Source organism: Drosophila nasuta, chromosome 3 (genome assembly GCF_023558535.2).
Source record: "Drosophila nasuta strain 15112-1781.00 chromosome 3, ASM2355853v1, whole genome shotgun sequence".
Lineage (NCBI taxonomy): Eukaryota > Metazoa > Arthropoda > Insecta > Diptera > Drosophilidae > Drosophila > Drosophila nasuta.
Window position 1 is genome coordinate 27295758 of NC_083457.1, and position 20499 is coordinate 27316256.

Sequence of the window (20499 nt, forward strand, 5' to 3'; positions counted from 1 at the left end):
CCGGTCTGGCAACGCTGTTGAAATTCCAACACAAACATATGTATTTTCAATTGTGTGTGTGTAATCGAACTATTTTTATGTTTTTTTTTTCGATTCGTTTTGAAAGTCATTTTTAATTCGCTGAATTGACTTTACTTTCAATTTGTGCTTGAAGCGTTTACAATACGCAGTTGCATGACAACAACTGTTTTTTTTTCTCTTGGCCCAGCGCCATTTGGAACTTTCTAGGCGAACAGCTAGCTTTTTTATTTTACTTTTATGTTTTGCTAATATTTACTCTTATTACGTCTTAAGCAATAAGACTAATGGCTACCCTTATCTGTCTATCTCTCTCTCTCTCGCTGTGAGCAGCACAGTCAGCATTGCTTGCACTCCATCTGATTATCTCGCTGCCAAAATAAACAAACGGAAGAACACACACAACAGCAACAACAAAAAAAGGTTCGACCCCATGACTTTGTGTGTCGTCTGTGGAGAGAACAAAAAGAATTGGAACTCCAACCGGTTTGTTTGTTCCAATGTTATTCCAGTATTCTTGTTGTTGTCGTTAAAGTGTGCTGAGCACTTGTTAGTGTATTAGAAAGTTTCATGGAACAATGGCATGGAACATGCTTAGGATTCAGTCGCCATTTTCTTCGACTTTATTAATCAATTTTTCCATACATAATATATAACTACATATGTATGTATGTATCTGTTGTCAATTATACTGAATTTAACAAAAATTGCGAAACCCAAATCACAGAATCACTCATCTGCATGGTGAAGTGCAACTTTGCTTTGCTGCGGGCAATGATTTTCGGTCCCGCTATTGGACCGCTTTTATTACGTCACAACAACATCTACAAAAACAATGTGAAGCGGACGCTTCGTATATTTCCGAACAACGGAAAATTCCACTCGCCATGTTGCACTCAGCTGTGTGGCAAGTACAACCTTATGTGTGAGCTTGTATGCTTGTGCATAGTTGTTTGTGTGTATCTGCTGCAAGAACAACTCAATATTGGGTTAATCGACTATAAGCGAAGCGTATGCGAGTGAGCGAAAGGGAAAGAGGCACTTTGGCAAATGTTGCTGACTCAGGTCAATTATGAAAGAGAGGGAGGGAGGGTGATAGAGATTGCATCCACTTTACACGTTCGCGTTGCCAAACAACATCCCACATCTTATCATAATGATAAACATTATAAAGCTGTCGCATCTTATCGGCTTCAGCTTTTGTTAACATACAAATAATAAAAAAAAACTGAATTGCTTGTGTTTATTTTTATGACTCTTTTTTGTTTTATTAAGAACAAGAACGAAATCTTTCAAATTGTGTGTGTTTGCTTTTTAAGCTAGAATTGTAGCTATTTACCTGTTATCCCATTGTTTACAGACAGCCGTCGCCTAATGCAGCAGTCAGCTAGCTATCTGTCCAATTGACGTGTTTATACAGCAACCGACCCATTTACGTACAAGCTATATAGATATTTATTCATCTACCTTGGTAGTTAATCTACCTCAAATTATCTGAATTATAGTGTTTCGTAAGATCCGCTTTGAACATTGCACTTAGAATTCATTGCAGGCTCCATTGTTGATCCGTTCCACATGTTTCAAGATGTCTATGTATGTGACTCATTTAAATTTTTGCATTAAAAGCTTGACGAATTTCAATTCGTTGGGCAAAACGTGAGCACTGGACTACTTATGCATTTGCAAAACACATGCAGACATCAGCAGAAAGACCACACACACAGTGGTTTGCATGTGTGTATGTGTGTGAGCTTTCCTTATATTTGTTTACGTTTTTGACCGTCAACCGCAGACAGCGCGTCACATAGCCAGACATCGATTGACGATTTTATTATCGTTATCGCTTATATTGTTTTTTAGCCGCAAAAGTTATTAATACGACTTGCACGTGCTGCAGGCATTATTTTTAATGAATTGTGAGCACGCTAAAAACACATTTACCACATCCTATATACTAAGTACATACATATAATTCTATATTTGAACTATTTCAGGGTATAGCGAAATTTTCTAGACGCATAATTGAATTTTGCCGAGTAAACAAAGAGCACAAACAAGAAATACACATACATATGAATGTGTAGATATGTATGTACATACATACCTAAGTATATTTATTTTTACTGCTTTGCAATATATTTGTATGTTTGTAAAGCTCAAATTGGCTGCAATGAAAATATAATTGGTTTTTATTTTTTCTTGATTTTAGTTACCACTTGTTTATTTAGACTCATTATCCGAACAGAAAAACTAGGGACAATGTTCGACCTTGAAGAAGGCACAATATCAAAAACGTGCCCAAAGACAGGCATATTTATTAAATGTGAGAAGAATGACTGTACCTTGTTTGTTTGTGCCGATTTAACCGCAGCAGCATGCCTCTTATTATTATGATCCCAACCAAGTATAATAGTATATCTGCTGTGCACAAATACGTGTGCATCGTTGCTTGCCTGAGTGTGAGTGAGTGAGTGGGGGAGGAGGAGGAACAACTAAATCTTTTTCGAAATAAATGATGCCACCGTCGTTTAGCTGCCGTCAGTTGGCAGACAAACGCTCAACGCTCAGCTACGGCACAACGGGAAAAGCGGCAGGCAAACAAAACAAAAGCAACACACAAATCTGTTTATTGCTGTAAAAAGCAAACAAGAAAAGTAAACGCCTTTTCAATGTAAACTTCTAGACGTTTCGTCTAAAGAGTAAACAAACTGTGATAACGTAATTAGCACAAAAAGCAACAGACAACGTAACTTAAACTGTGATTCAATTGCATATACATACATAAATTCTATATACATATCAGATACTTATCTAGTTAGTGACAGTGATTAAAAATGCAGCAACAAGAAGAATTGCAACCAGCGTCAGCTAATTCAGAGGATCAAGTTGGGTAGGTGAAAAGCCTTTTTTAAATGTACTTTGCCATTGCATGCTTTAAAACACACGGCGTTGCGAAGTTGGCCATTTGACTCCAAAAGTAAGAGGCTATACAACTTCAAGTTGCCTTTTCTGATTATTTTACAAGCTTTATTCGCAACACTGCTGCATTGCTGCTCAATTCAAGCGAATGCTTTTCATATTTACATACGCATTGCACGTGCCATCGATTTAATTGGCCTCTCCCTCTGACGTATTCCAAACATTAGCTGTAGCTTAACGGTCCACGCGGTGCACTGCCTGCCTCTCCTTCCTTCTGCTGTAGTCGGTTTCTCCGTCTGCACTCTCTCGCTCTTTCCAAGCAAAATACCAAATTCTTTAGTGACGCTCTCATTCTCAATTCGTTAACGTTTGCCAAGTGCGCAGTTTGTTGTCTAAATTGGCATCAATGGGGGAAAATGGGACGAAAACAAGAACCGCTGCCCGGTAAATGTATGACAATTGTATTTAATTTGTTTGTGTCTGTCCCACCGCTAAATAAATGTTTAACTAAATGTTCCATGAATATGAATATATTCTATACCTATTAAATAAAAAGCGAATAAATGAATAAAGAGAGCTGTCCGTCGACAGTCCAGTAAGAATTATAATACTGTCATGGAATTGCTCTCTTTGAATGATATTCGATAGTGCCCAAAACTAACGTTTTAATTAACTATTTTGTGTCTCGTCTCTTATTTTAATACGTCCATTGTCCTTTCGTTAAGCTCTCTATACATATTATGCTTTATTGCGAATAGCGAAATGAAGAGAGCTATCCGTCGACAGTCAAGTTAAAAAACATATTGTAATACTGTCATGGAATTGCTCTCTTTGTATAATATTCGACAAGCGACGATATATAATTTTTTGTATACTATATGTTCAGTAAAATGTCCGATTAATTGGTGTTGGATTCTTCTTATACTTTCAACAGGCAACAAAAAACACACAAGTCACATTTTTCATATTCAGAATTCTGATGTTCGTTATTGTTTTCATGACAATATATAAAGACTTTTCCTTGAAACATGTTTGCGACCCGCCCGCTATAATATATGTATAATATGTATCTCCCGTGACTTATATGGTAGAATGTGTGTGCTCCTCTCCTTGGCATCTTACAAGCCGCCGCGTCCACGTCCGCCTGTGGGGCCGCCCTGCCAGGCACCTCGTCCGCCGCCACCTGGTGCTCCCGGTGGACCACCACCTCCTCGTCCACCACCCGGAGGTCCAGTTCCTCTGCCACGACCTCGCGCTGTAGATATATCTTTAAATATACACATGCAAATATTGTATGCGTGCACGACTCACCCTGTGCTCGAAGTATCGCTGCTTTGCCGCGACCCGCTGTTCCACCCAATCCCTTGCCCGTCTGCTTTTTAAACATGGGGGCATTCTTTAACATGTCGGGCAGTATGAGAAAACGTATCTTTGATCCGCGAATATATACATTCTCCAAATTGGCGGTGCGTCCGTCCCTGTAGGTAACAGTTATCTGTGTCATTTGGCAATTCATGTTGTCCTCCGCTTCGATGAGTTTGCCGCGATACACTTCGCCGGTAATTGTCTCACAAGTAATAATGTGGCCCTCTGCTTCATGCAAAACTTTAATTGGTACGCCAATCGACATGTTTTATTTTGTGGTATTTCTAGTTTTCACAAGTAATTTCTTTATTGATTTTAATATAATTCTTCCGACGCCGCAAAAATTCTTGCTGTTTTTTCTTTGCACAAACGTTTACGAGTGAATATGTAAGTGTGTGCGAGACAGCTGCCCGCGCCGCCATGCTGTGGTGAAAAAGTGTGTTAAGCCGCAGGGTTGTATTTCTCACCACATGGTTGCGTGAATTTGTTATCGTTATCGCTGTAGTCGTAACCATCTTACCGATGATTTGTAGATAGCGCGAAGCGTTATCTTTATAAACATTTCCAGATATACGTCTGCGTCATAAAAACTTGTGTTTAAATTAATTCAGCTTTACTGATAAGCACTGCACACAATTATACCGTCTGTCAGTTTTACATTAGCTATTGCGTTGTTAAGCTGTGTTAAGTGCCTCGCCACCAATTGCCTTTATTAAACATGAATTGGTAATTTATCGGAATTCAAATTACTACAAAATCGACAGGCCCCAATCCAAACAATGGAATTTTGAATTTGAATTGTTTCTATGATCCATAATTTCTTCCACAGCGACCCAATTTTAAGTAGTGGCTTCGTTAGAAGAGACTTTAATGATAGCGGAGTTGCTGGATGTGCTGCTGCTGATGGCAAGCTCCGTACCATCTCGACTTCGTCTTGCGCCACGAACATGTCGACTGAATCCTACCGCATCTCTCTCGGCGTAGGGCCTCTGTGGTGGTCCTGATGTCCCTGTCCACCACAGAACAGATCACGATAGGGCATCGCTCTTGACGGGTAAGCAAACGAAAATCAATAACTAAATAAAATTATGTACAATTACCACTTCAATTTCCTTTTTTTTTCTTTTTTATAATTTTGTAGGCTACAGCCGGAAGTCTTCGGTCGACTCGGCTGGCGGCAGCTTGTTTGAGGCTAGCTCTCGGGCATCGTCATCCTCTTCGTCGTCGGATATCTCTGACACGGAGTCGCACGACATTCATTCGTTGTGCTCGGAGGACGACTGCCAGGAGGTGTTGCGTCAGATCTTGCAGCATGACCATCCGGTGCAAATTTCCATCAAGTTGCACGTCACTGAAGACCAGTCCACCAATTGGATGACGATTTTGAACCCGACCAATAACATCTTGTATGTCGCATTCCCAACTGAATTGCCCCCAGCTGGCTCCAAGGATACGTTCATCTCGCTCTTGGAGTTCGCCGAGGACAAATTGGAGGTGGACGGTATTGTAATGGTTATGCGCAAGGATCAAATCGATTGCGGTCGTTTGATTGAGGCATTCCTATTCATGGGCTTCGAACCACTTTCGAGAAAGTCACCCAAGGCACCACCAGCAGCCGTCAATGATAACGATAACTACTATTTCCTTTATACCATCGAGGAGTAGGCGTTGGGAAGGGCGTTGACAAAACCTCCCAGTCAAACGATTTAAAAATGAAACTTACCGAAAATCCGAAACATAAATACTAAACAATTACGTATTCCAAGTTATCCACACCAATATTTAATACCTGTAGTGTTTGCTATAATAATAATAATAATACCAATAACAATCCGAGTAGTTGATCACCATTAAACAGACATATTGACCCACAATGTGTTCAATGGAATATCAAGTTTCAAAATTTTAAAACATCATAAAAAAACAAATCGTTTAACCTTTTTGTCAACGGGACTTTTTCTATTGTGTGTAGCCCACATTTTATTACCAACAATGCGTTAGCCACGTTAAGAGCAAGCTTCAACTTGTCGTAAATTATTACACAAAAAATATATTCAAAAATCGAAAGAAAAACGTAAAAAAAAACTATTATAAATATGAAAATGCTAAAAAAAAAATATAACATATTAGTCTTAAGTTTATTTGTGAAATATTTCAATACTTATTATTTATGTCTTATATATTTTTGTCACATTTATTTGCATTGTATTCGAAACAAAATATGTTATACTTATTACTACTATACTTTTCTTAAAACAATACTTTTTTAAATTCAACAAATGTATTTCGTATAATCAATTATCTTATTCACATATATATTATATTATTATTATTATTATATTCAGTCTTATATACTTATGTACGATGAACAGAAGCATTCTGAAGAAAAAAAAAAACAAGTATATTTATATAATGAACTCGTAACACCTTTAACAACAAGCAAACACTTACATATTTAGAGCAACACATATTCAGAGAAATAAATAACATACAATAGATTAAACACAGATAAACACACCAGCAAATTTAACCTTTTTTATTATTATTATTATTTACTATATATATTTGATTTCAAAGAATACGCAATAAATATATCAATCCAGTAATATTTTGAATGGAATCTCCACTTTTTAAAAGCTTATTATCTTTGCAAAAAAAAAAAAACAAGCTAATCTATAGTGGTTTCGCCATGAATTAATAATACCTGGCGAATTATGGGAGATAAGTCTACTACTGATTAGTGAAGAGGCAGCTATAAATACGGGAATAGATAACTTGGCACTTGGAATTTTTAATTGAATGGATCGCTGTAGCATTCAGCTTTTGTATGCCACTTCGTTTATGTAGCGGTCACATTCGAAACTGATTGTGAAATCTAACTATCATCAATAATCTCCTGACGATCCACGTATGTGTTCATAGACTTCGACCCTTGGCCACGTAATTACCTCAAAATTATTCGCTATGGCTATTCCTACCGAGAACTGTCCTTATCCACGATCATCTATATGCTCTATCCAAGCTTAAACCTGCCTGGGATGGAGCATAACTATTAGAAAATACATAAACAAGCGACTGCTCCCTATATCGGTCTTTATGGGCGATAAAATAACGACCACTGACGCATACACGTGTATCGTACATGCGAATGAATACTCGTATATGTATGTTTGCTGCTTTGGTTGGTTGGTATGTATCTATAATATAGGGGCTGGCCATATAAAAGATAACGTTATAACCAGCAGCGGAAGAGTTTCCGAAAGCAGTCGACATTTGGACGCCAGCCTTTACGCATCGCGAAGTTCGTCAGGGAAATATTATTATAAAGGAGATACCATGTCTAAAACGGTGAGAGAGTCTATTTGTTTTTAATGGGCCGTGAAGGGGCCGATATTCGTTGTTATCTTATCCGTTTCGATAACAGCTGGGTATTGCTTCAATCCATAGTTGTGCCTGCACATTAGAAATATCAAATGCGAAGTTACGTTCTTTATTAATTTCATTATTGGTTTATTCAGGTGTTTATCATTGCAACTATTCTGATTTCCGTTGCGCTGTTGACGCAGGCAGCTGAAGACAGCCATCGGCCACACAAACACCACAAACGTCAGCATTCCCAGACAGTGGGTCAGCATAATTCCCACCTGCCGGAGCATGCCAAGCAACATCTGCACGATCTAGTTAAAGAGAAATCGAATCATGGCCCGGTTCCTGTGCCAATGGCACCACATCACTCCAAGGCGAACCGCCATGGAAGACACCACAAGGATGGTCAGAGGAAGTCACAGAAGGGTTCGAGGTCAACAAAGGGACATCAACAGCATGTGAAAGATGCCGTTCATAAAGTGCATCAAGCCCATGGAACACACACAAGGAAACATGGTCACGGCAGATCGCACCATTAGAGGCATAAAGCATTTGCCAATATTTTTTATATAAATTGACCTCAATCAATCATAACTTATCTTGTAAATTATATACTTTAATGTAATTCCGAAACTTTTTGATGCCACTTGAAAATAAAAGAAAAGAAAACCTTTTAAGTTTTAGTGAAATTCACAGTTGTTTTCACATTTTTGCCAACAACTTTGAACTTGTTGATCTTTAAATACACATACATATATAATAGTCTCAACTTGAGTGTGTCGTAAATACGTGGAGCGGGGTCCAGGTTCAGGTCCAATTTAACCACAAACCACATTTGACTTGATGGTTGCCCCTTTGTGCTCCATGTTACGATTGCCGTGCTGATGTCTAGCCTCATAATTATTATATCAACTTCTTCGGAAGCACTTCAGCCAACTTGCAATCCAGTTTTTCAACGTAACTCAACTACATCGCAAACAGTGAAAATAAAATAACAACAAAAATATTGTGTATAAAACAATAAAGTTACTTTTGTTTCTCTCGTGTGCGGTTAAGCTGGTGTTAATTGTAGCGGGGTCAAAAGCATTAATGACGTCATTCAGTGTACCAACAAAAACGTGTAAGCAAGCAGATGTCAGTTCTATCCGACTCTTATATACCTGTTATACAATTTGTAACATTACAAAAGCTCTATAATAAAATTAAACTTCATTACAACACAGTCTGTAAAATCTAATTATAGTTTTAAGGTATTAGATAAGTCTGTATATATGTATATAATTCCCAGAATCTGATATCTTATACTAATCTCTACTAACGCTCATATGCCCTTTACCTTAAAAGTCTATCGAATTTCCAGTTTCTGATATCTTATTCTAATCTATTCTAAGGCTTCTATGCCCTCTACCTCAGAAGTCTATATAATTTCCAGTTTCTGATATCTTATACTAATCTCTACTAACGGTTATATGCCATATTCGTCAGAAGTCTATATAAATTCCAATATGTAATATCTTAAACTAATCTCTTCTATGCCCTCTTCTTAATAGACATTAAACTGACATGCCCTTCTATTGCATTTTGAACCGGGAATAATAAGCCAACCTAACTTGATTTGGACGACACAGTGATCGAGTGAAAGGAGAAGCAAGTAAGCATTATGCAGCATACTACGAGAGTAATTAAATTTATATGATGATACTAAAGCCAAAATGGAATAATTTGAATACATGTACTTCAAACTTTATTCAACTTCTAAGAAACGTAAAAATATTTACCTTGATTTTGAATTGATTGCTAAAGATATATAATTTATTTGGTTGTTAGTTTGGTTACAAAATGATCAACAGGAATAATACTACATTTGTACACTAAAATCATCATTTCAATTTGTTGCCATTGCTCAAGTCAAATGCTTAACCCCAAACTGGATAAATGGGACGACGATAGTAGCGTCCGTAGCCTCGGTAGCCACCATAACCATATCCACTGTATCCGCCGTATTTATAGTAACTGCTGCCGCCGTAATAGGGACTGTAATAGGAGGAAACTCCTGGTACATAGTATCCATATCCAATACTGTCTGCTGTGGAGAGGTCATCGCCCTCAACTTCGGCTGACAAACTCTATTCAAACAAATTAAATTAGAATTTAATTTAAGTATGTATATATTTCTCTTACCTCTGAAGGTGCCGCATTGGCTGGAATCAGCATCAAAACAAAAACACTCAAGCACAGACTGACTATCAATAGCTAAAAGTAGAGCAAAGATAAGTAATTGAACAATGTTCGGCAGCTTAATCTGTACCTTTGCCATTGTTAATATTGTTTGCGAAATCTCACAGTACTTGTATTTCTGTTATTTTTTTGCTTTAGCAAATTATCACCTTTCGTCCGAATAGGTTCTGATTGGGAGAACTGTTGTTGATGCACTGTGATCATAAAGCAGATGCCCAAGATCTTTTATAGTGCGCAAAAAAGGCCGGAGATCGATTTCGCACATGATCATTGATTGGTCAAACATTAGACTGGATAAGTCGTTAGCTGTCAGGAAATTTTGTAAGTATGTTTATATTTATGTATCACGGTCAAGTTTTCCACACAGAGTTTTTTGTTTCATTATCGAATGCAAATATAATTAAATCTAATGAGATGACTAGTTCATTATCAAAACATGTTTTCCTTTGAGAATCTAACACAAATTCGTTCATCTCATGAGTGGGTAAATATGCTGACGCACTCGGTAAAAAAGTTAATAATTAGAATAGTAAATAAACATATGTATATATCTATTGACCAGCTCATCGATTTGATTATAACAATTAGAACGTGAGTTGGGGGATTTCTTTTTTATTTTGTTGATTTTTAAAAATAATTTTAAAGTCATTTGTGTAACGTATTTATATCGATTGTTTATTGCCCAGCGCCTATCGACTTATAGCCTCTTTCCACCTCTCGGTTTTCTTTGGTTTTCTTTGGTTTTTTCACGTTCAGGCCGAATGTTACGTTCGCCCCATGTAAAAACCCATAAGAAAAAAAAGTCGGTTTTTCTACGTTCGCGAGCTACGTAGAAATAGCGAACGCACTTTTTGGGTAATTATGCGATATTTTGATCGATATGACAACGAAAAAGAGCTCACCACTAACAAAACAGCTGACATTAAAGTGCGCCAAGGTATGAAAATAGAAAAATAAAAATTTTATTTTGCTTTTTAAAGCAAATTTTTTATATTTTAGATGAGCCAAAAAACTCGAAAGCCGTCAATATCGTGGAGTGGCATCCACAAGGCTATGTTGTTCGAGTTATGGGAGGAGAAATGTAGTGCCTTTTTTGGCCAATCCACAAAGGCGCTCCACAAGGATGCCAAACTCCTCCCTATTAATTCGAAAATTATCTTCAAAAAATGATTCGTTGTTTCCAGGAACATCGCGCTCCTAAAAACACCCATGCCGTTGCTAAAAAGTAAATGTATTTATGTAAATATTACATTGCTGCCAGCAATGGCCTATACTCTATACTTCGCTAATTTTCCCTCCACTTCGTTAAAATCCTCATAAAAATTCTGCAATTTAATAAAATTTTCCATCTTCAAATGCGCGTGCTGTTTTTTGAAATGTTCGCCAACTCGTGTTTACATTTGAACAGCTGATATTTCAGAGCGGCCATATTGAGAAATTTACCGTTGCCCATATTTTTCGGTTCGTGCAGATGGAAACCCCGAAACGGGACTTTAAAAAACGTAGAAAAACTGAGTGAGGTGGAAAGAGGCTATTATATTTATATATCATATCGATATACACTCTTATCGATACCACGTTGCGAATCTATCGACCATCTCTGTAAAATGTCTGCCGCATCCTAAACGTTTTGCAAAAGAACCGGAAAATTGTTAAAAATCAACAAAAAGTGCTTCAAGTTTATAAAATAGGTAAGATTTGAGCTCACACAAACACCCGGAATAACTGAAATATGAAAGCTATACTTTGAAAGTGTTATTAATGCTTAAAAATGCCGAGGTGAAAATTGCAAAACGCGGCGACTGCCGCGATGTCTGTGTCGTGCTTCTTCTTTCTTTTCACCTACGAATTATAAATGTAGTAAAAACGATAAATGAAACATGTGTATTTCATATGAATGTTTATTTCATTTCATAATTAGCGGTTGAGCGATGTCTATACCGCCGTATATGATACCGCCCAATCCCTGGGCGGCCCAACTGATGGCCCAGCAGCAAGCTTATGCCGCAGCACATGCACAGCAGGCCCAGCTGCATGCGCAGCAGCAGATGGCCAATCAGATACAGCAAATACCTCCGCCGGGTGCGCCATTGCCGCCACCAGGGCATGCTAATGGAGTCGCAGCACCAGCGGCGGGTGCGCCACAGCCGCAGCTGGGTCAGATACCGACACCCAAGCCGGATATTCTCACCGAGGAAAAACTGCAGGAGAAAGCGCTCAAGTGGCAGCATTTGCAGTCCAAGCGCTTTGCTGAAAAGCGTAAATTCGGCTTCATCGACACACAGAAGGAGGACATGCCGCCGGAGCATATTCGTAAGATTATTCGCGATCATGGTGATATGACTTCGCGTAAGTATCGCCACGATAAGCGTGTCTATCTGGGTGCACTCAAGTACATGCCACATGCTGTGCTTAAGCTGCTCGAGAACATGCCCATGCCTTGGGAGCAGATTCGTGATGTCCAGGTGTTGTATCACATCACGGGCGCGATTACCTTTGTCAATGAGATTCCCTGGGTTATTGAGCCGGTTTACATTGCCCAGTGGGGGTAAGTTGTCTTCGAACAATGCGTTTTGGACTAAATAACAGATATCATTATGTAATATTACAGTACCATGTGGATTATGATGCGTCGTGAGAAACGCGATCGTCGTCACTTTAAGCGTATGCGTTTCCCGCCCTTCGACGACGAAGAACCGCCTCTTGATTATGCTGACAACGTTTTAGATGTTGAGCCCTTGGAGGCCATACAAATTGAACTGGACAACGATGAAGATAATGCCGTCTACAAATGGTTCTACGATCATCGTCCTCTAGTTGATACACAGTAAGTTTTTGGTTTCTATTTGGTAAATGGGAATATCTTTTAATTGCATACAATTCTTTCTTTCTTTTTGCAGATTTGTAAATGGCTCCACTTACCGCAAGTGGAATCTATCGTTGCCACAGCTAGCTACACTTTATCGGTTAGCAAATCAATTGCTTACGGACTTAGTTGACAATAACTTCTTTTATCTATTTGATCCCAAGAGTTTCTTTACCGCTAAAGCGCTTAACATGGCCATACCCGGTGGACCAAAGTTTGAGCCGCTTATAAAGGATCATAATGTTGGGTAAGTCCAAAAAACTTTGCTTACATTTAAGATTTTGTTTAATATTTTTTATGTATTTATTTTTCACAGTGATGAGGACTGGAACGAGTTCAATGACATTAATAAAGTTATTATTAGACAACCGATTCGCACAGAATATCGCATTGCGTTCCCGTATCTCTACAACAATATGCCACACTTTGTGCATCTTAGCTGGTGAGAAATACAATATTTTTAAAGTCTTTTATAACATGGCAGTACAGTTGACAGTTGAAGCTATTCGCTGTTAATCCTTCATGTCTTGTTAGAGCAACAAAACGTCCCATTTTACTACTAATTTAGCGATTGCTTATGGGATGTGCAATGAGAATGTTCGTCACGATTATGTAGCCTAAATCGTGACTGCTGATAGTTGCATACATTATTAAAATGACAATTGTCGATTTAAAGCGAAAACTACATTTTAGATGAACAACAATTAAATTTTAATTTATTAAATACAAATTATAGACTAGATATCAGTTCCTTGTATATTTAACTCCATTTTTGTTTTATTTTATTTATAGTCTGTCTTTAGAGAAAAATTAATTTACATACAATTAAAAAATGCCTTAAGTTTTTTAAAAATCTTTTCTATTTTCATTTTTGTTTAGGTATCACACACCCAACGTGGTCTACATTAAGACCGAAGATCCTGATTTGCCTGCCTTCTATTTCGATCCGCTTATCAATCCAATTTCGCATCGCAATGTTAATTCGAAAATTCAGGAACCCATACCCGATGATGATGAGGAGTTCACGCTGCCAGATGATGTGCAGCCTTTCCTCCAGGATACGCCGCTGTACACTGATAACACGGCCAATGGCATAGCACTTTTATGGGCACCACGTCCGTTTAATATGCGCTCGGGTCGCTCGCGTCGTGCCATTGATGTGCCTCTGGTAAAGTGCTGGTACAAGGAACATTGTCCACCTGGACATCCGGTTAAGGTGCGCGTCAGCTATCAGAAATTGCTCAAATACTATGTGCTCAATGCGCTGAAGCATCGCAAACCAAAGCCACAGAAGAAGCGGTAGGTTAACTATCATTACATTTAATAATTCATTTAAGCCTTAAAGTAATAATATATTTTTCTTTGTAGCTACTTGTTCCGCTCGTTTAAAGCGACAAAGTTCTTCCAGACTACAACGCTCGATTGGGTTGAGGCTGGTCTGCAAGTGTGTCGTCAAGGTTATAACATGCTCAATTTGCTGATTCATCGTAAGAATCTGAACTATCTGCATTTGGATTACAATTTCAACTTGAAGCCCGTCAAGACGCTGACCACAAAAGAGCGTAAAAAGTCACGTTTCGGCAATGCTTTCCATTTGTGCCGTGAGATACTGCGTTTAACCAAGCTGATCATTGATTCGCATGTCCAGTATCGCCTAAACAATGTGGATGCCTTCCAGTTGGCTGATGGTCTGCAATATATCTTTGCTCACGTCGGTCAACTAACGGGCATGTATCGCTACAAGTACAAGCTGATGCGACAGATTCGCATGTGCAAGGATTTGAAGCATTTGATCTACTATCGCTTCAACACGGGTCCTGTGGGCAAGGGTCCGGGTTGTGGTTTCTGGGCGCCAGGCTGGCGTGTGTGGTTATTCTTTATGCGTGGCATAACACCACTGCTGGAGCGCTGGTTGGGCAATTTGCTGTCACGTCAATTCGAGGGACGACACTCCAAGGGTGTTGCGAAAACCGTGACAAAACAGCGTGTGGAATCGCATTTCGATTTGGAATTGCGTGCTTCGGTTATGCACGATATTGTCGACATGATGCCCGAGGGCATTAAGCAAAACAAGGCACGTACCATTCTTCAGCATCTATCGGAGGCGTGGCGCTGCTGGAAGGCCAACATCCCGTGGAAGGTGCCCGGCCTGCCCATTCCCATTGAGAACATGATTCTGCGTTATGTCAAGATGAAGGCAGATTGGTGGACAAACACTGCGCATTATAATCGTGAGCGCATCCGTCGTGGCGCTACCGTGGACAAGACTGTGTGCAAGAAGAATTTGGGACGTCTGACGCGTCTCTACTTGAAGGCCGAACAGGAGCGACAGCACAACTACCTCAAGGATGGCCCTTACATATCACCCGAGGAGGCGGTGGCCATCTATACTACAACCGTGCATTGGCTGGAGTCACGTCGCTTTGCGCCCATACCGTTCCCTCCTCTCTCATACAAACACGACACGAAGCTGCTGATTCTGGCGCTGGAGCGTCTCAAGGAAGCGTACAGTGTGAAGTCACGTTTGAATCAAAGCCAGCGCGAGGAGCTGGGTCTCATTGAACAGGCATACGATAATCCTCACGAGGCACTTTCGCGTATCAAGCGTCACCTGTTGACGCAACGTGCTTTCAAAGAGGTCAGTTCCATCTAAATTGCTTCTATTGAATGAGAGTTTTCAATGTATTTTATTTTTTTTCAGGTGGGCATCGAGTTCATGGACTTGTACAGTCATTTAATACCCGTGTACGAGGTGGAACCGCTGGAGAAGATTACAGACGCCTATTTAGATCAGTATCTGTGGTATGAGGCAGACAAGCGACGTCTGTTCCCGCCATGGATCAAGCCAAGTGACACGGAACCACCGCCGCTACTTGCCTACAAGTGGTGTCAAGGTAACATTGCAATAACATTCCATTCCATCGTAAAGTGCAGTGATCGTAAACATGTGCATTTTGAGCGTGTGATTTGTGGCAAAGTGATGAGCTTGGATTCCATCCCCTTGTTGCAAACCTCACGCCTAAGGTGTCGCAATTAAGCAACAGTATGAATTTAAGTGATATTATTTAGAACTACGATTGTATTCGCAAATTAGTTGATTAAATTGTCTTTCGTCAGGCATTAACAATCTGCAGGATGTCTGGGATGTAGGAGAGGGCGAATGCAATGTGCTGCTTGAATCCCGCTTTGAGAAACTCTACGAGAAGATTGATCTAACGCTGCTCAATCGATTGCTGCGTCTGATTGTCGATCACAACATTGCCGATTACATGACGGCCAAGAACAACGTTGTAATCAACTACAAGGACATGAATCACACGAACAGTTATGGCATCATACGTGGCCTGCAGTTCTCCTCCTTCATCACACAGTACTATGGACTTGTTTTGGATCTGTTGGTGCTTGGCCTGCATCGTTCCAGTGAAATGGCTGGTCCGCCGCAGATGCCCAACGATTTCCTCACATTCCAGGACGCAGTCACGGAAACAGCGCATCCCATTCGTCTTTACTGTCGCTATGTGGATCGCATACATTTGTTCTTTAGATTTTCGGCTGAAGAGGCGCGTGATCTGATTCAACGTTATCTTACCGAGCATCCCGATCCCAATAATGAGAACATTGTCGGCTACAACAATAAAAAGTGTTGGCCCCGCGATGCACGTATGCGTCTGATGAAGCACGACGTTAATCTGTAGGTTCTTCACATACACAATGCCTTAAGCAAGCTTAATTTATAATTACACTTCTTACAGTGGCCGTGCTGTCTTCTGGGACATAAAGAATCGACTGCCACGTTCGGTGACCACCATTGGCTGGGAGAGCACTTTTGTCTCAGTCTATTCGAAAGACAATCCCAACTTGCTGTTCAACATGAGCGGCTTCGAGTGTCGCATCTTGCCAAAGGTTCCTTTAATTCTTAACTGCGAACTAAGTTCAGTTAATAATTGAATTTTCTATTTTATTCTTACAGTGCCGCACTCAAAATGAGGAGTTTACGCATCGTGATGGCGTTTGGAATTTGCAGAACGAAATTACCAAGGAGCGAACAGCGCAATGTTTCTTGCGTGTCGATGACGAATCGCTTGGACGTTTCCACAATCGTGTGCGTCAAATTCTGATGGCATCCGGCTCCACCACATTCACCAAGGTGAGAATAGTTGAAGTTTTCTAACTTTCAACCACTAAATACTTCGTTTATCTATTAAAGATTGTCAACAAATGGAATACAGCGTTGATTGGCCTGATGACCTATTTCCGTGAAGCTGTTGTAAATACACAAGAGCTGTTGGATCTGCTGGTCAAGTGCGAAAACAAGATTCAGACGCGTATCAAGATTGGTCTGAACTCTAAGATGCCTTCGCGTTTCCCGCCCGTTGTGTTCTACACACCAAAAGAGTTGGGCGGCCTGGGCATGTTAAGCATGGGTCATGTGCTGATTCCACAATCAGATCTACGCTGGTCCAAGCAAACTGATGTGGGCATTACGCATTTCCGATCCGGTAATTTTAATTAACATATTTAATTATTTATTCCGTATTTATTTCTTTTTTTTTCTTTACAGGCATGTCGCACGATGAGGATCAGCTTATTCCCAATTTGTATCGCTATATTCAGCCATGGGAGAGTGAATTTATTGACTCGCAACGCGTGTGGGCTGAATATGCGCTGAAGCGACAGGAAGCGAATGCTCAGAATCGTCGTCTTACCTTGGAAGATTTAGAGGATAGCTGGGATCGTGGTATTCCGCGTATCAACACACTCTTCCAGAAGGACAGACACACATTGGCTTATGACAAGGGATGGCGCATTCGCACAGAGTTTAAACAGTATCAGGTGCTCAAGCAGAATCCCTTCTGGTGGACGCATCAGCGACACGATGGCAAACTCTGGAATCTGAACAATTATCGCACAGATATGATCCAAGCACTGGGAGGTGTCGAAGGCATTCTGGAGCATACGTTGTTCAAGGGCACATACTTCCCCACGTGGGAAGGTTTGTTCTGGGAGAAGGCATCTGGCTTTGAGGAGTCCATGAAGTACAAGAAACTGACAAATGCGCAACGATCTGGTCTCAATCAGATTCCCAATCGTCGTTTCACACTGTGGTGGTCACCGACGATTAATCGTGCCAACGTTTACGTGGGTTTCCAGGTGCAGTTGGATTTGACGGGTATTTTCATGCACGGAAAGATTCCCACATTGAAGATATCGTTGATTCAAATCTTCCGTGCCCATTTGTGGCAAAAGATACACGAGTCCATTGTGATGGATTTGTGTCAGGTATTCGATCAGGAGTTGGACGCTCTGGAGATTGAAACGGTGCAAAAGGAAACGATTCATCCGCGTAAATCATACAAAATGAATTCTTCCTGTGCGGATATTTTGCTCTTCCCCGCCTACAAATGGAATGTGTCGCGTCCATCACTGCTGGCCGATACAAAGGACACCATGGACAATACAACGACACAAAAGTATTGGCTCGACATACAGTTGCGTTGGGGTGATTACGATTCCCATGACGTGGAGCGTTATGCCAGAGCCAAGTTCTTGGATTACACTACGGACAACATGTCCATTTATCCGTCGCCCACTGGTGTCCTCATTGCCATCGACTTGGCCTACAATCTGCATTCGGCATATGGCAATTGGTTCCCTGGCTGCAAGACGCTCATTCAGCAGGCCATGGCCAAGATTATGAAGGCCAATCCAGCGCTGTATGTGCTTCGTGAACGCATCCGCAAGGCGTTGCAGCTGTACTCCTCCGAACCAACGGAGCCATACCTCAGCTCCCAGAACTATGGAGAGTTGTTCTCCAATCAGATCATTTGGTTCGTGGATGACACAAATGTGTATCGTGTAACCATTCACAAGACCTTCGAGGGCAATTTGACAACGAAACCAATTAACGGAGCCATCTTTATCTTTAATCCACGCACTGGACAGTTGTTCCTTAAGATTATTCACACCTCGGTGTGGGCGGGACAGAAGCGCTTGGGTCAATTGGCCAAATGGAAGACCGCTGAAGAAGTTGCTGCGCTTATTCGTTCGCTGCCCGTGGAAGAGCAGCCCAAACAGATTATTGTCACACGTAAAGGCATGTTGGATCCACTCGAGGTGCATTTGCTCGACTTTCCCAACATTGTCATCAAGGGATCAGAGTTGCAGCTACCCTTCCAGGCTTGTCTCAAGGTGGAGAAGTTTGGTGATTTGATACTGAAGGCGACCGAACCGCAGATGGTGCTCTTCAATCTGTATGACGATTGGCTGAAGACAATATCATCGTACACTGCCTTCAGTCGTCTCATTCTTATATTGCGTGCCCTGCACGTCAACACGGAACGCACCAAGATCATCCTTAAGCCGGATAAGACAACCATAACGGAGGCGCATCACATTTGGCCAACGTTAACGGACGAGGAATGGATCAAGGTGGAGGTGCAGCTGAAGGATCTCATTCTCGCCGATTATGGCAAGAAGAACAACGTGAATGTTGCCTCGCTCACACAGTCCGAAATCCGTGACATTATTCTTGGCATGGAGATTAGTGCGCCATCGGCGCAACGTCAACAGATTGCCGAGATCGAGAAGCAGACGAAGGAGCAGAATCAATTGACTGCGACCACGACGCGCACAACGAACAAGCATGGTGACGAGATTATCACCTCGACCACATCTAACTATGAAACGCAAACATTCAGCTCGAAGACCGAGTGGCGAGTGCGTGCGATTTCAGCTACTAATTTGCATTTGCGTACGAATCACATCTATGTGAGTTCCGATGACATCAAGGAGACGGGATACACTTACATTTTGCCCAAGAACATACTGAAAAAGTTTGTGACCATCTCCGACTTGCGCGCTCAGATTGCTGGCTATTTGTACGGCGTGAGTCCGCCAGATAATCCGCAGGTGAAAGAGATTCGTTGCATTGTAATGCCACCACAGTGGGGCACACATCAGACGATCAATTTGCCCAATTCACTGCCCACGCATCAGTACCTCAAGGATATGGAGCCTCTGGGCTGGATACACACACAGCCTAACGAGCTGCCGCAACTATCGCCGCAGGATATCACTACGCATGCCAAGATCATGCAGGAGAACTCGAATTGGGATGGCGAAAAGACAATTGTTATCACATGCTCATTTACACCGGGCTCCTGCTCGTTGACCGCTTACAAATTGACACCGTCGGGCTTCGAATGGGGCTCCAAGAACACAGACAAGGGCAACAATCCTAAAGGATACCTGCCATCGCATTACGAGCGCGTTCAAATGCTGTTGTCAAACAAGTTCCTCGGTTTCTTCATGGTGCCGGCGCAGAGCAGTTGGAATTACAATTTCATGGGCGTGCGGCACGATCCCAATATGAAGTACGAACTGCAATTGGCGAATCCAAAGGAATTCTATCACGAACTGCATCGCACATCGCATTTCCTGCTCTTCTCGAATCTCGAGGATGGCGGCGATGGAGCCGGTGCCGATCGTGAGGATGTCTATGCCTAATTTTTGTACAATTCAATTTCAAAATACTTATTCTTAGGGCAAAACAATTTCTATAAGCGTGTGAACGTCATCGTCTAGGTACAACAAATGTTTTACAATAAAGCCTTCAATTAATTTTCATAATACCAAGTTGATTTCATTTAGATTTTCTTTCTTTTTTCTTTACGGTCTAAAGGCCAACAATGTTGTCAGCCAGTTGCCATGGCAAAAATTACAAAGGA

The 20499-nt window shown here is 40.9% G+C and overlaps 5 protein-coding genes and 1 non-coding gene across 7 annotated transcripts in view; 4 read left to right on the plus strand and 2 right to left on the minus strand.

Annotated features, from left to right (window-relative positions):
- Positions 1-8345, plus strand: part of LOC132793330 (histidine-rich glycoprotein-like) — a 70310-nt gene extending 61965 nt beyond the window's left edge. Inside the window, exons 2-3 of one of the 2 annotated variants that reach the window (XM_060803175.1) lie at positions 7618-7650; positions 7821-8345. In XM_060803175.1, coding sequence (XP_060659158.1) covers positions 7639-7650; positions 7821-8207 — 399 coding nt within the window. In that variant the 5' untranslated portion in view covers positions 7618-7638 and the 3' untranslated portion in view covers positions 8208-8345. Of the gene's footprint in view, positions 1-7543; positions 7651-7820 lie in introns of those variants that run through there. The other variant, XM_060803174.1, reaches the window with a different exon arrangement.
- On the plus strand, positions 2560-6746 carry LOC132793329 (ornithine decarboxylase antizyme). Its single transcript, XM_060803173.1, is given in 4 exon segments — positions 2560-2908; positions 5132-5303; positions 5305-5356; positions 5444-6746. Coding segments are annotated over 4 exon segments (804 nt in total). The 5' UTR covers positions 2560-2852; the 3' UTR covers positions 5968-6746.
- Positions 3885-4704, minus strand: LOC132793331 (small nuclear ribonucleoprotein Sm D3). Its single transcript, XM_060803176.1, has 2 exons — positions 4249-4704; positions 3885-4192 (listed from the first exon to the last, which is right to left on the minus strand). Exons 1-2 carry the CDS (start codon positions 4565-4567, stop codon positions 4056-4058), a joined length of 456 nt encoding a protein of 151 aa, XP_060659159.1. The 5' UTR covers positions 4568-4704; the 3' UTR covers positions 3885-4055.
- Positions 8346-9447: 1102 nt separating the features above from the next.
- On the minus strand, positions 9448-10114 carry LOC132791417 (uncharacterized). Its single transcript, XM_060800315.1, has 3 exons — positions 9977-10114; positions 9850-9921; positions 9448-9794 (listed from the first exon to the last, which is right to left on the minus strand). Exons 1-3 carry the CDS (start codon positions 9983-9985, stop codon positions 9585-9587), a joined length of 291 nt encoding a protein of 96 aa, XP_060656298.1. The 5' UTR covers positions 9986-10114; the 3' UTR covers positions 9448-9584.
- Positions 10115-11485: 1371 nt separating this feature from the next.
- LOC132793142 (pre-mRNA-processing-splicing factor 8) lies at positions 11486-20401 on the plus strand. Its single transcript, XM_060802829.1, has 13 exons — positions 11486-11597; positions 11828-12454; positions 12518-12733; positions 12807-13019; positions 13089-13214; positions 13652-14071; positions 14141-15410; positions 15474-15666; positions 15890-16463; positions 16525-16675; positions 16743-16919; positions 16980-17271; positions 17334-20401. The coding sequence occupies exons 2-13, from the start codon at positions 11838-11840 to the stop codon at positions 20276-20278; spliced, it is 7194 nt and encodes a 2397-aa protein (XP_060658812.1). The 5' UTR covers positions 11486-11597; positions 11828-11837; the 3' UTR covers positions 20279-20401.
- LOC132794617 (small Cajal body-specific RNA PsiU2-55) lies at positions 13245-13422 on the plus strand. Its single transcript, XR_009633287.1, has one exon. It is a non-coding gene; the product is annotated as a small Cajal body-specific RNA PsiU2-55 (non-coding RNA).
- Positions 20402-20499: the final 98 nt, after the last annotated feature.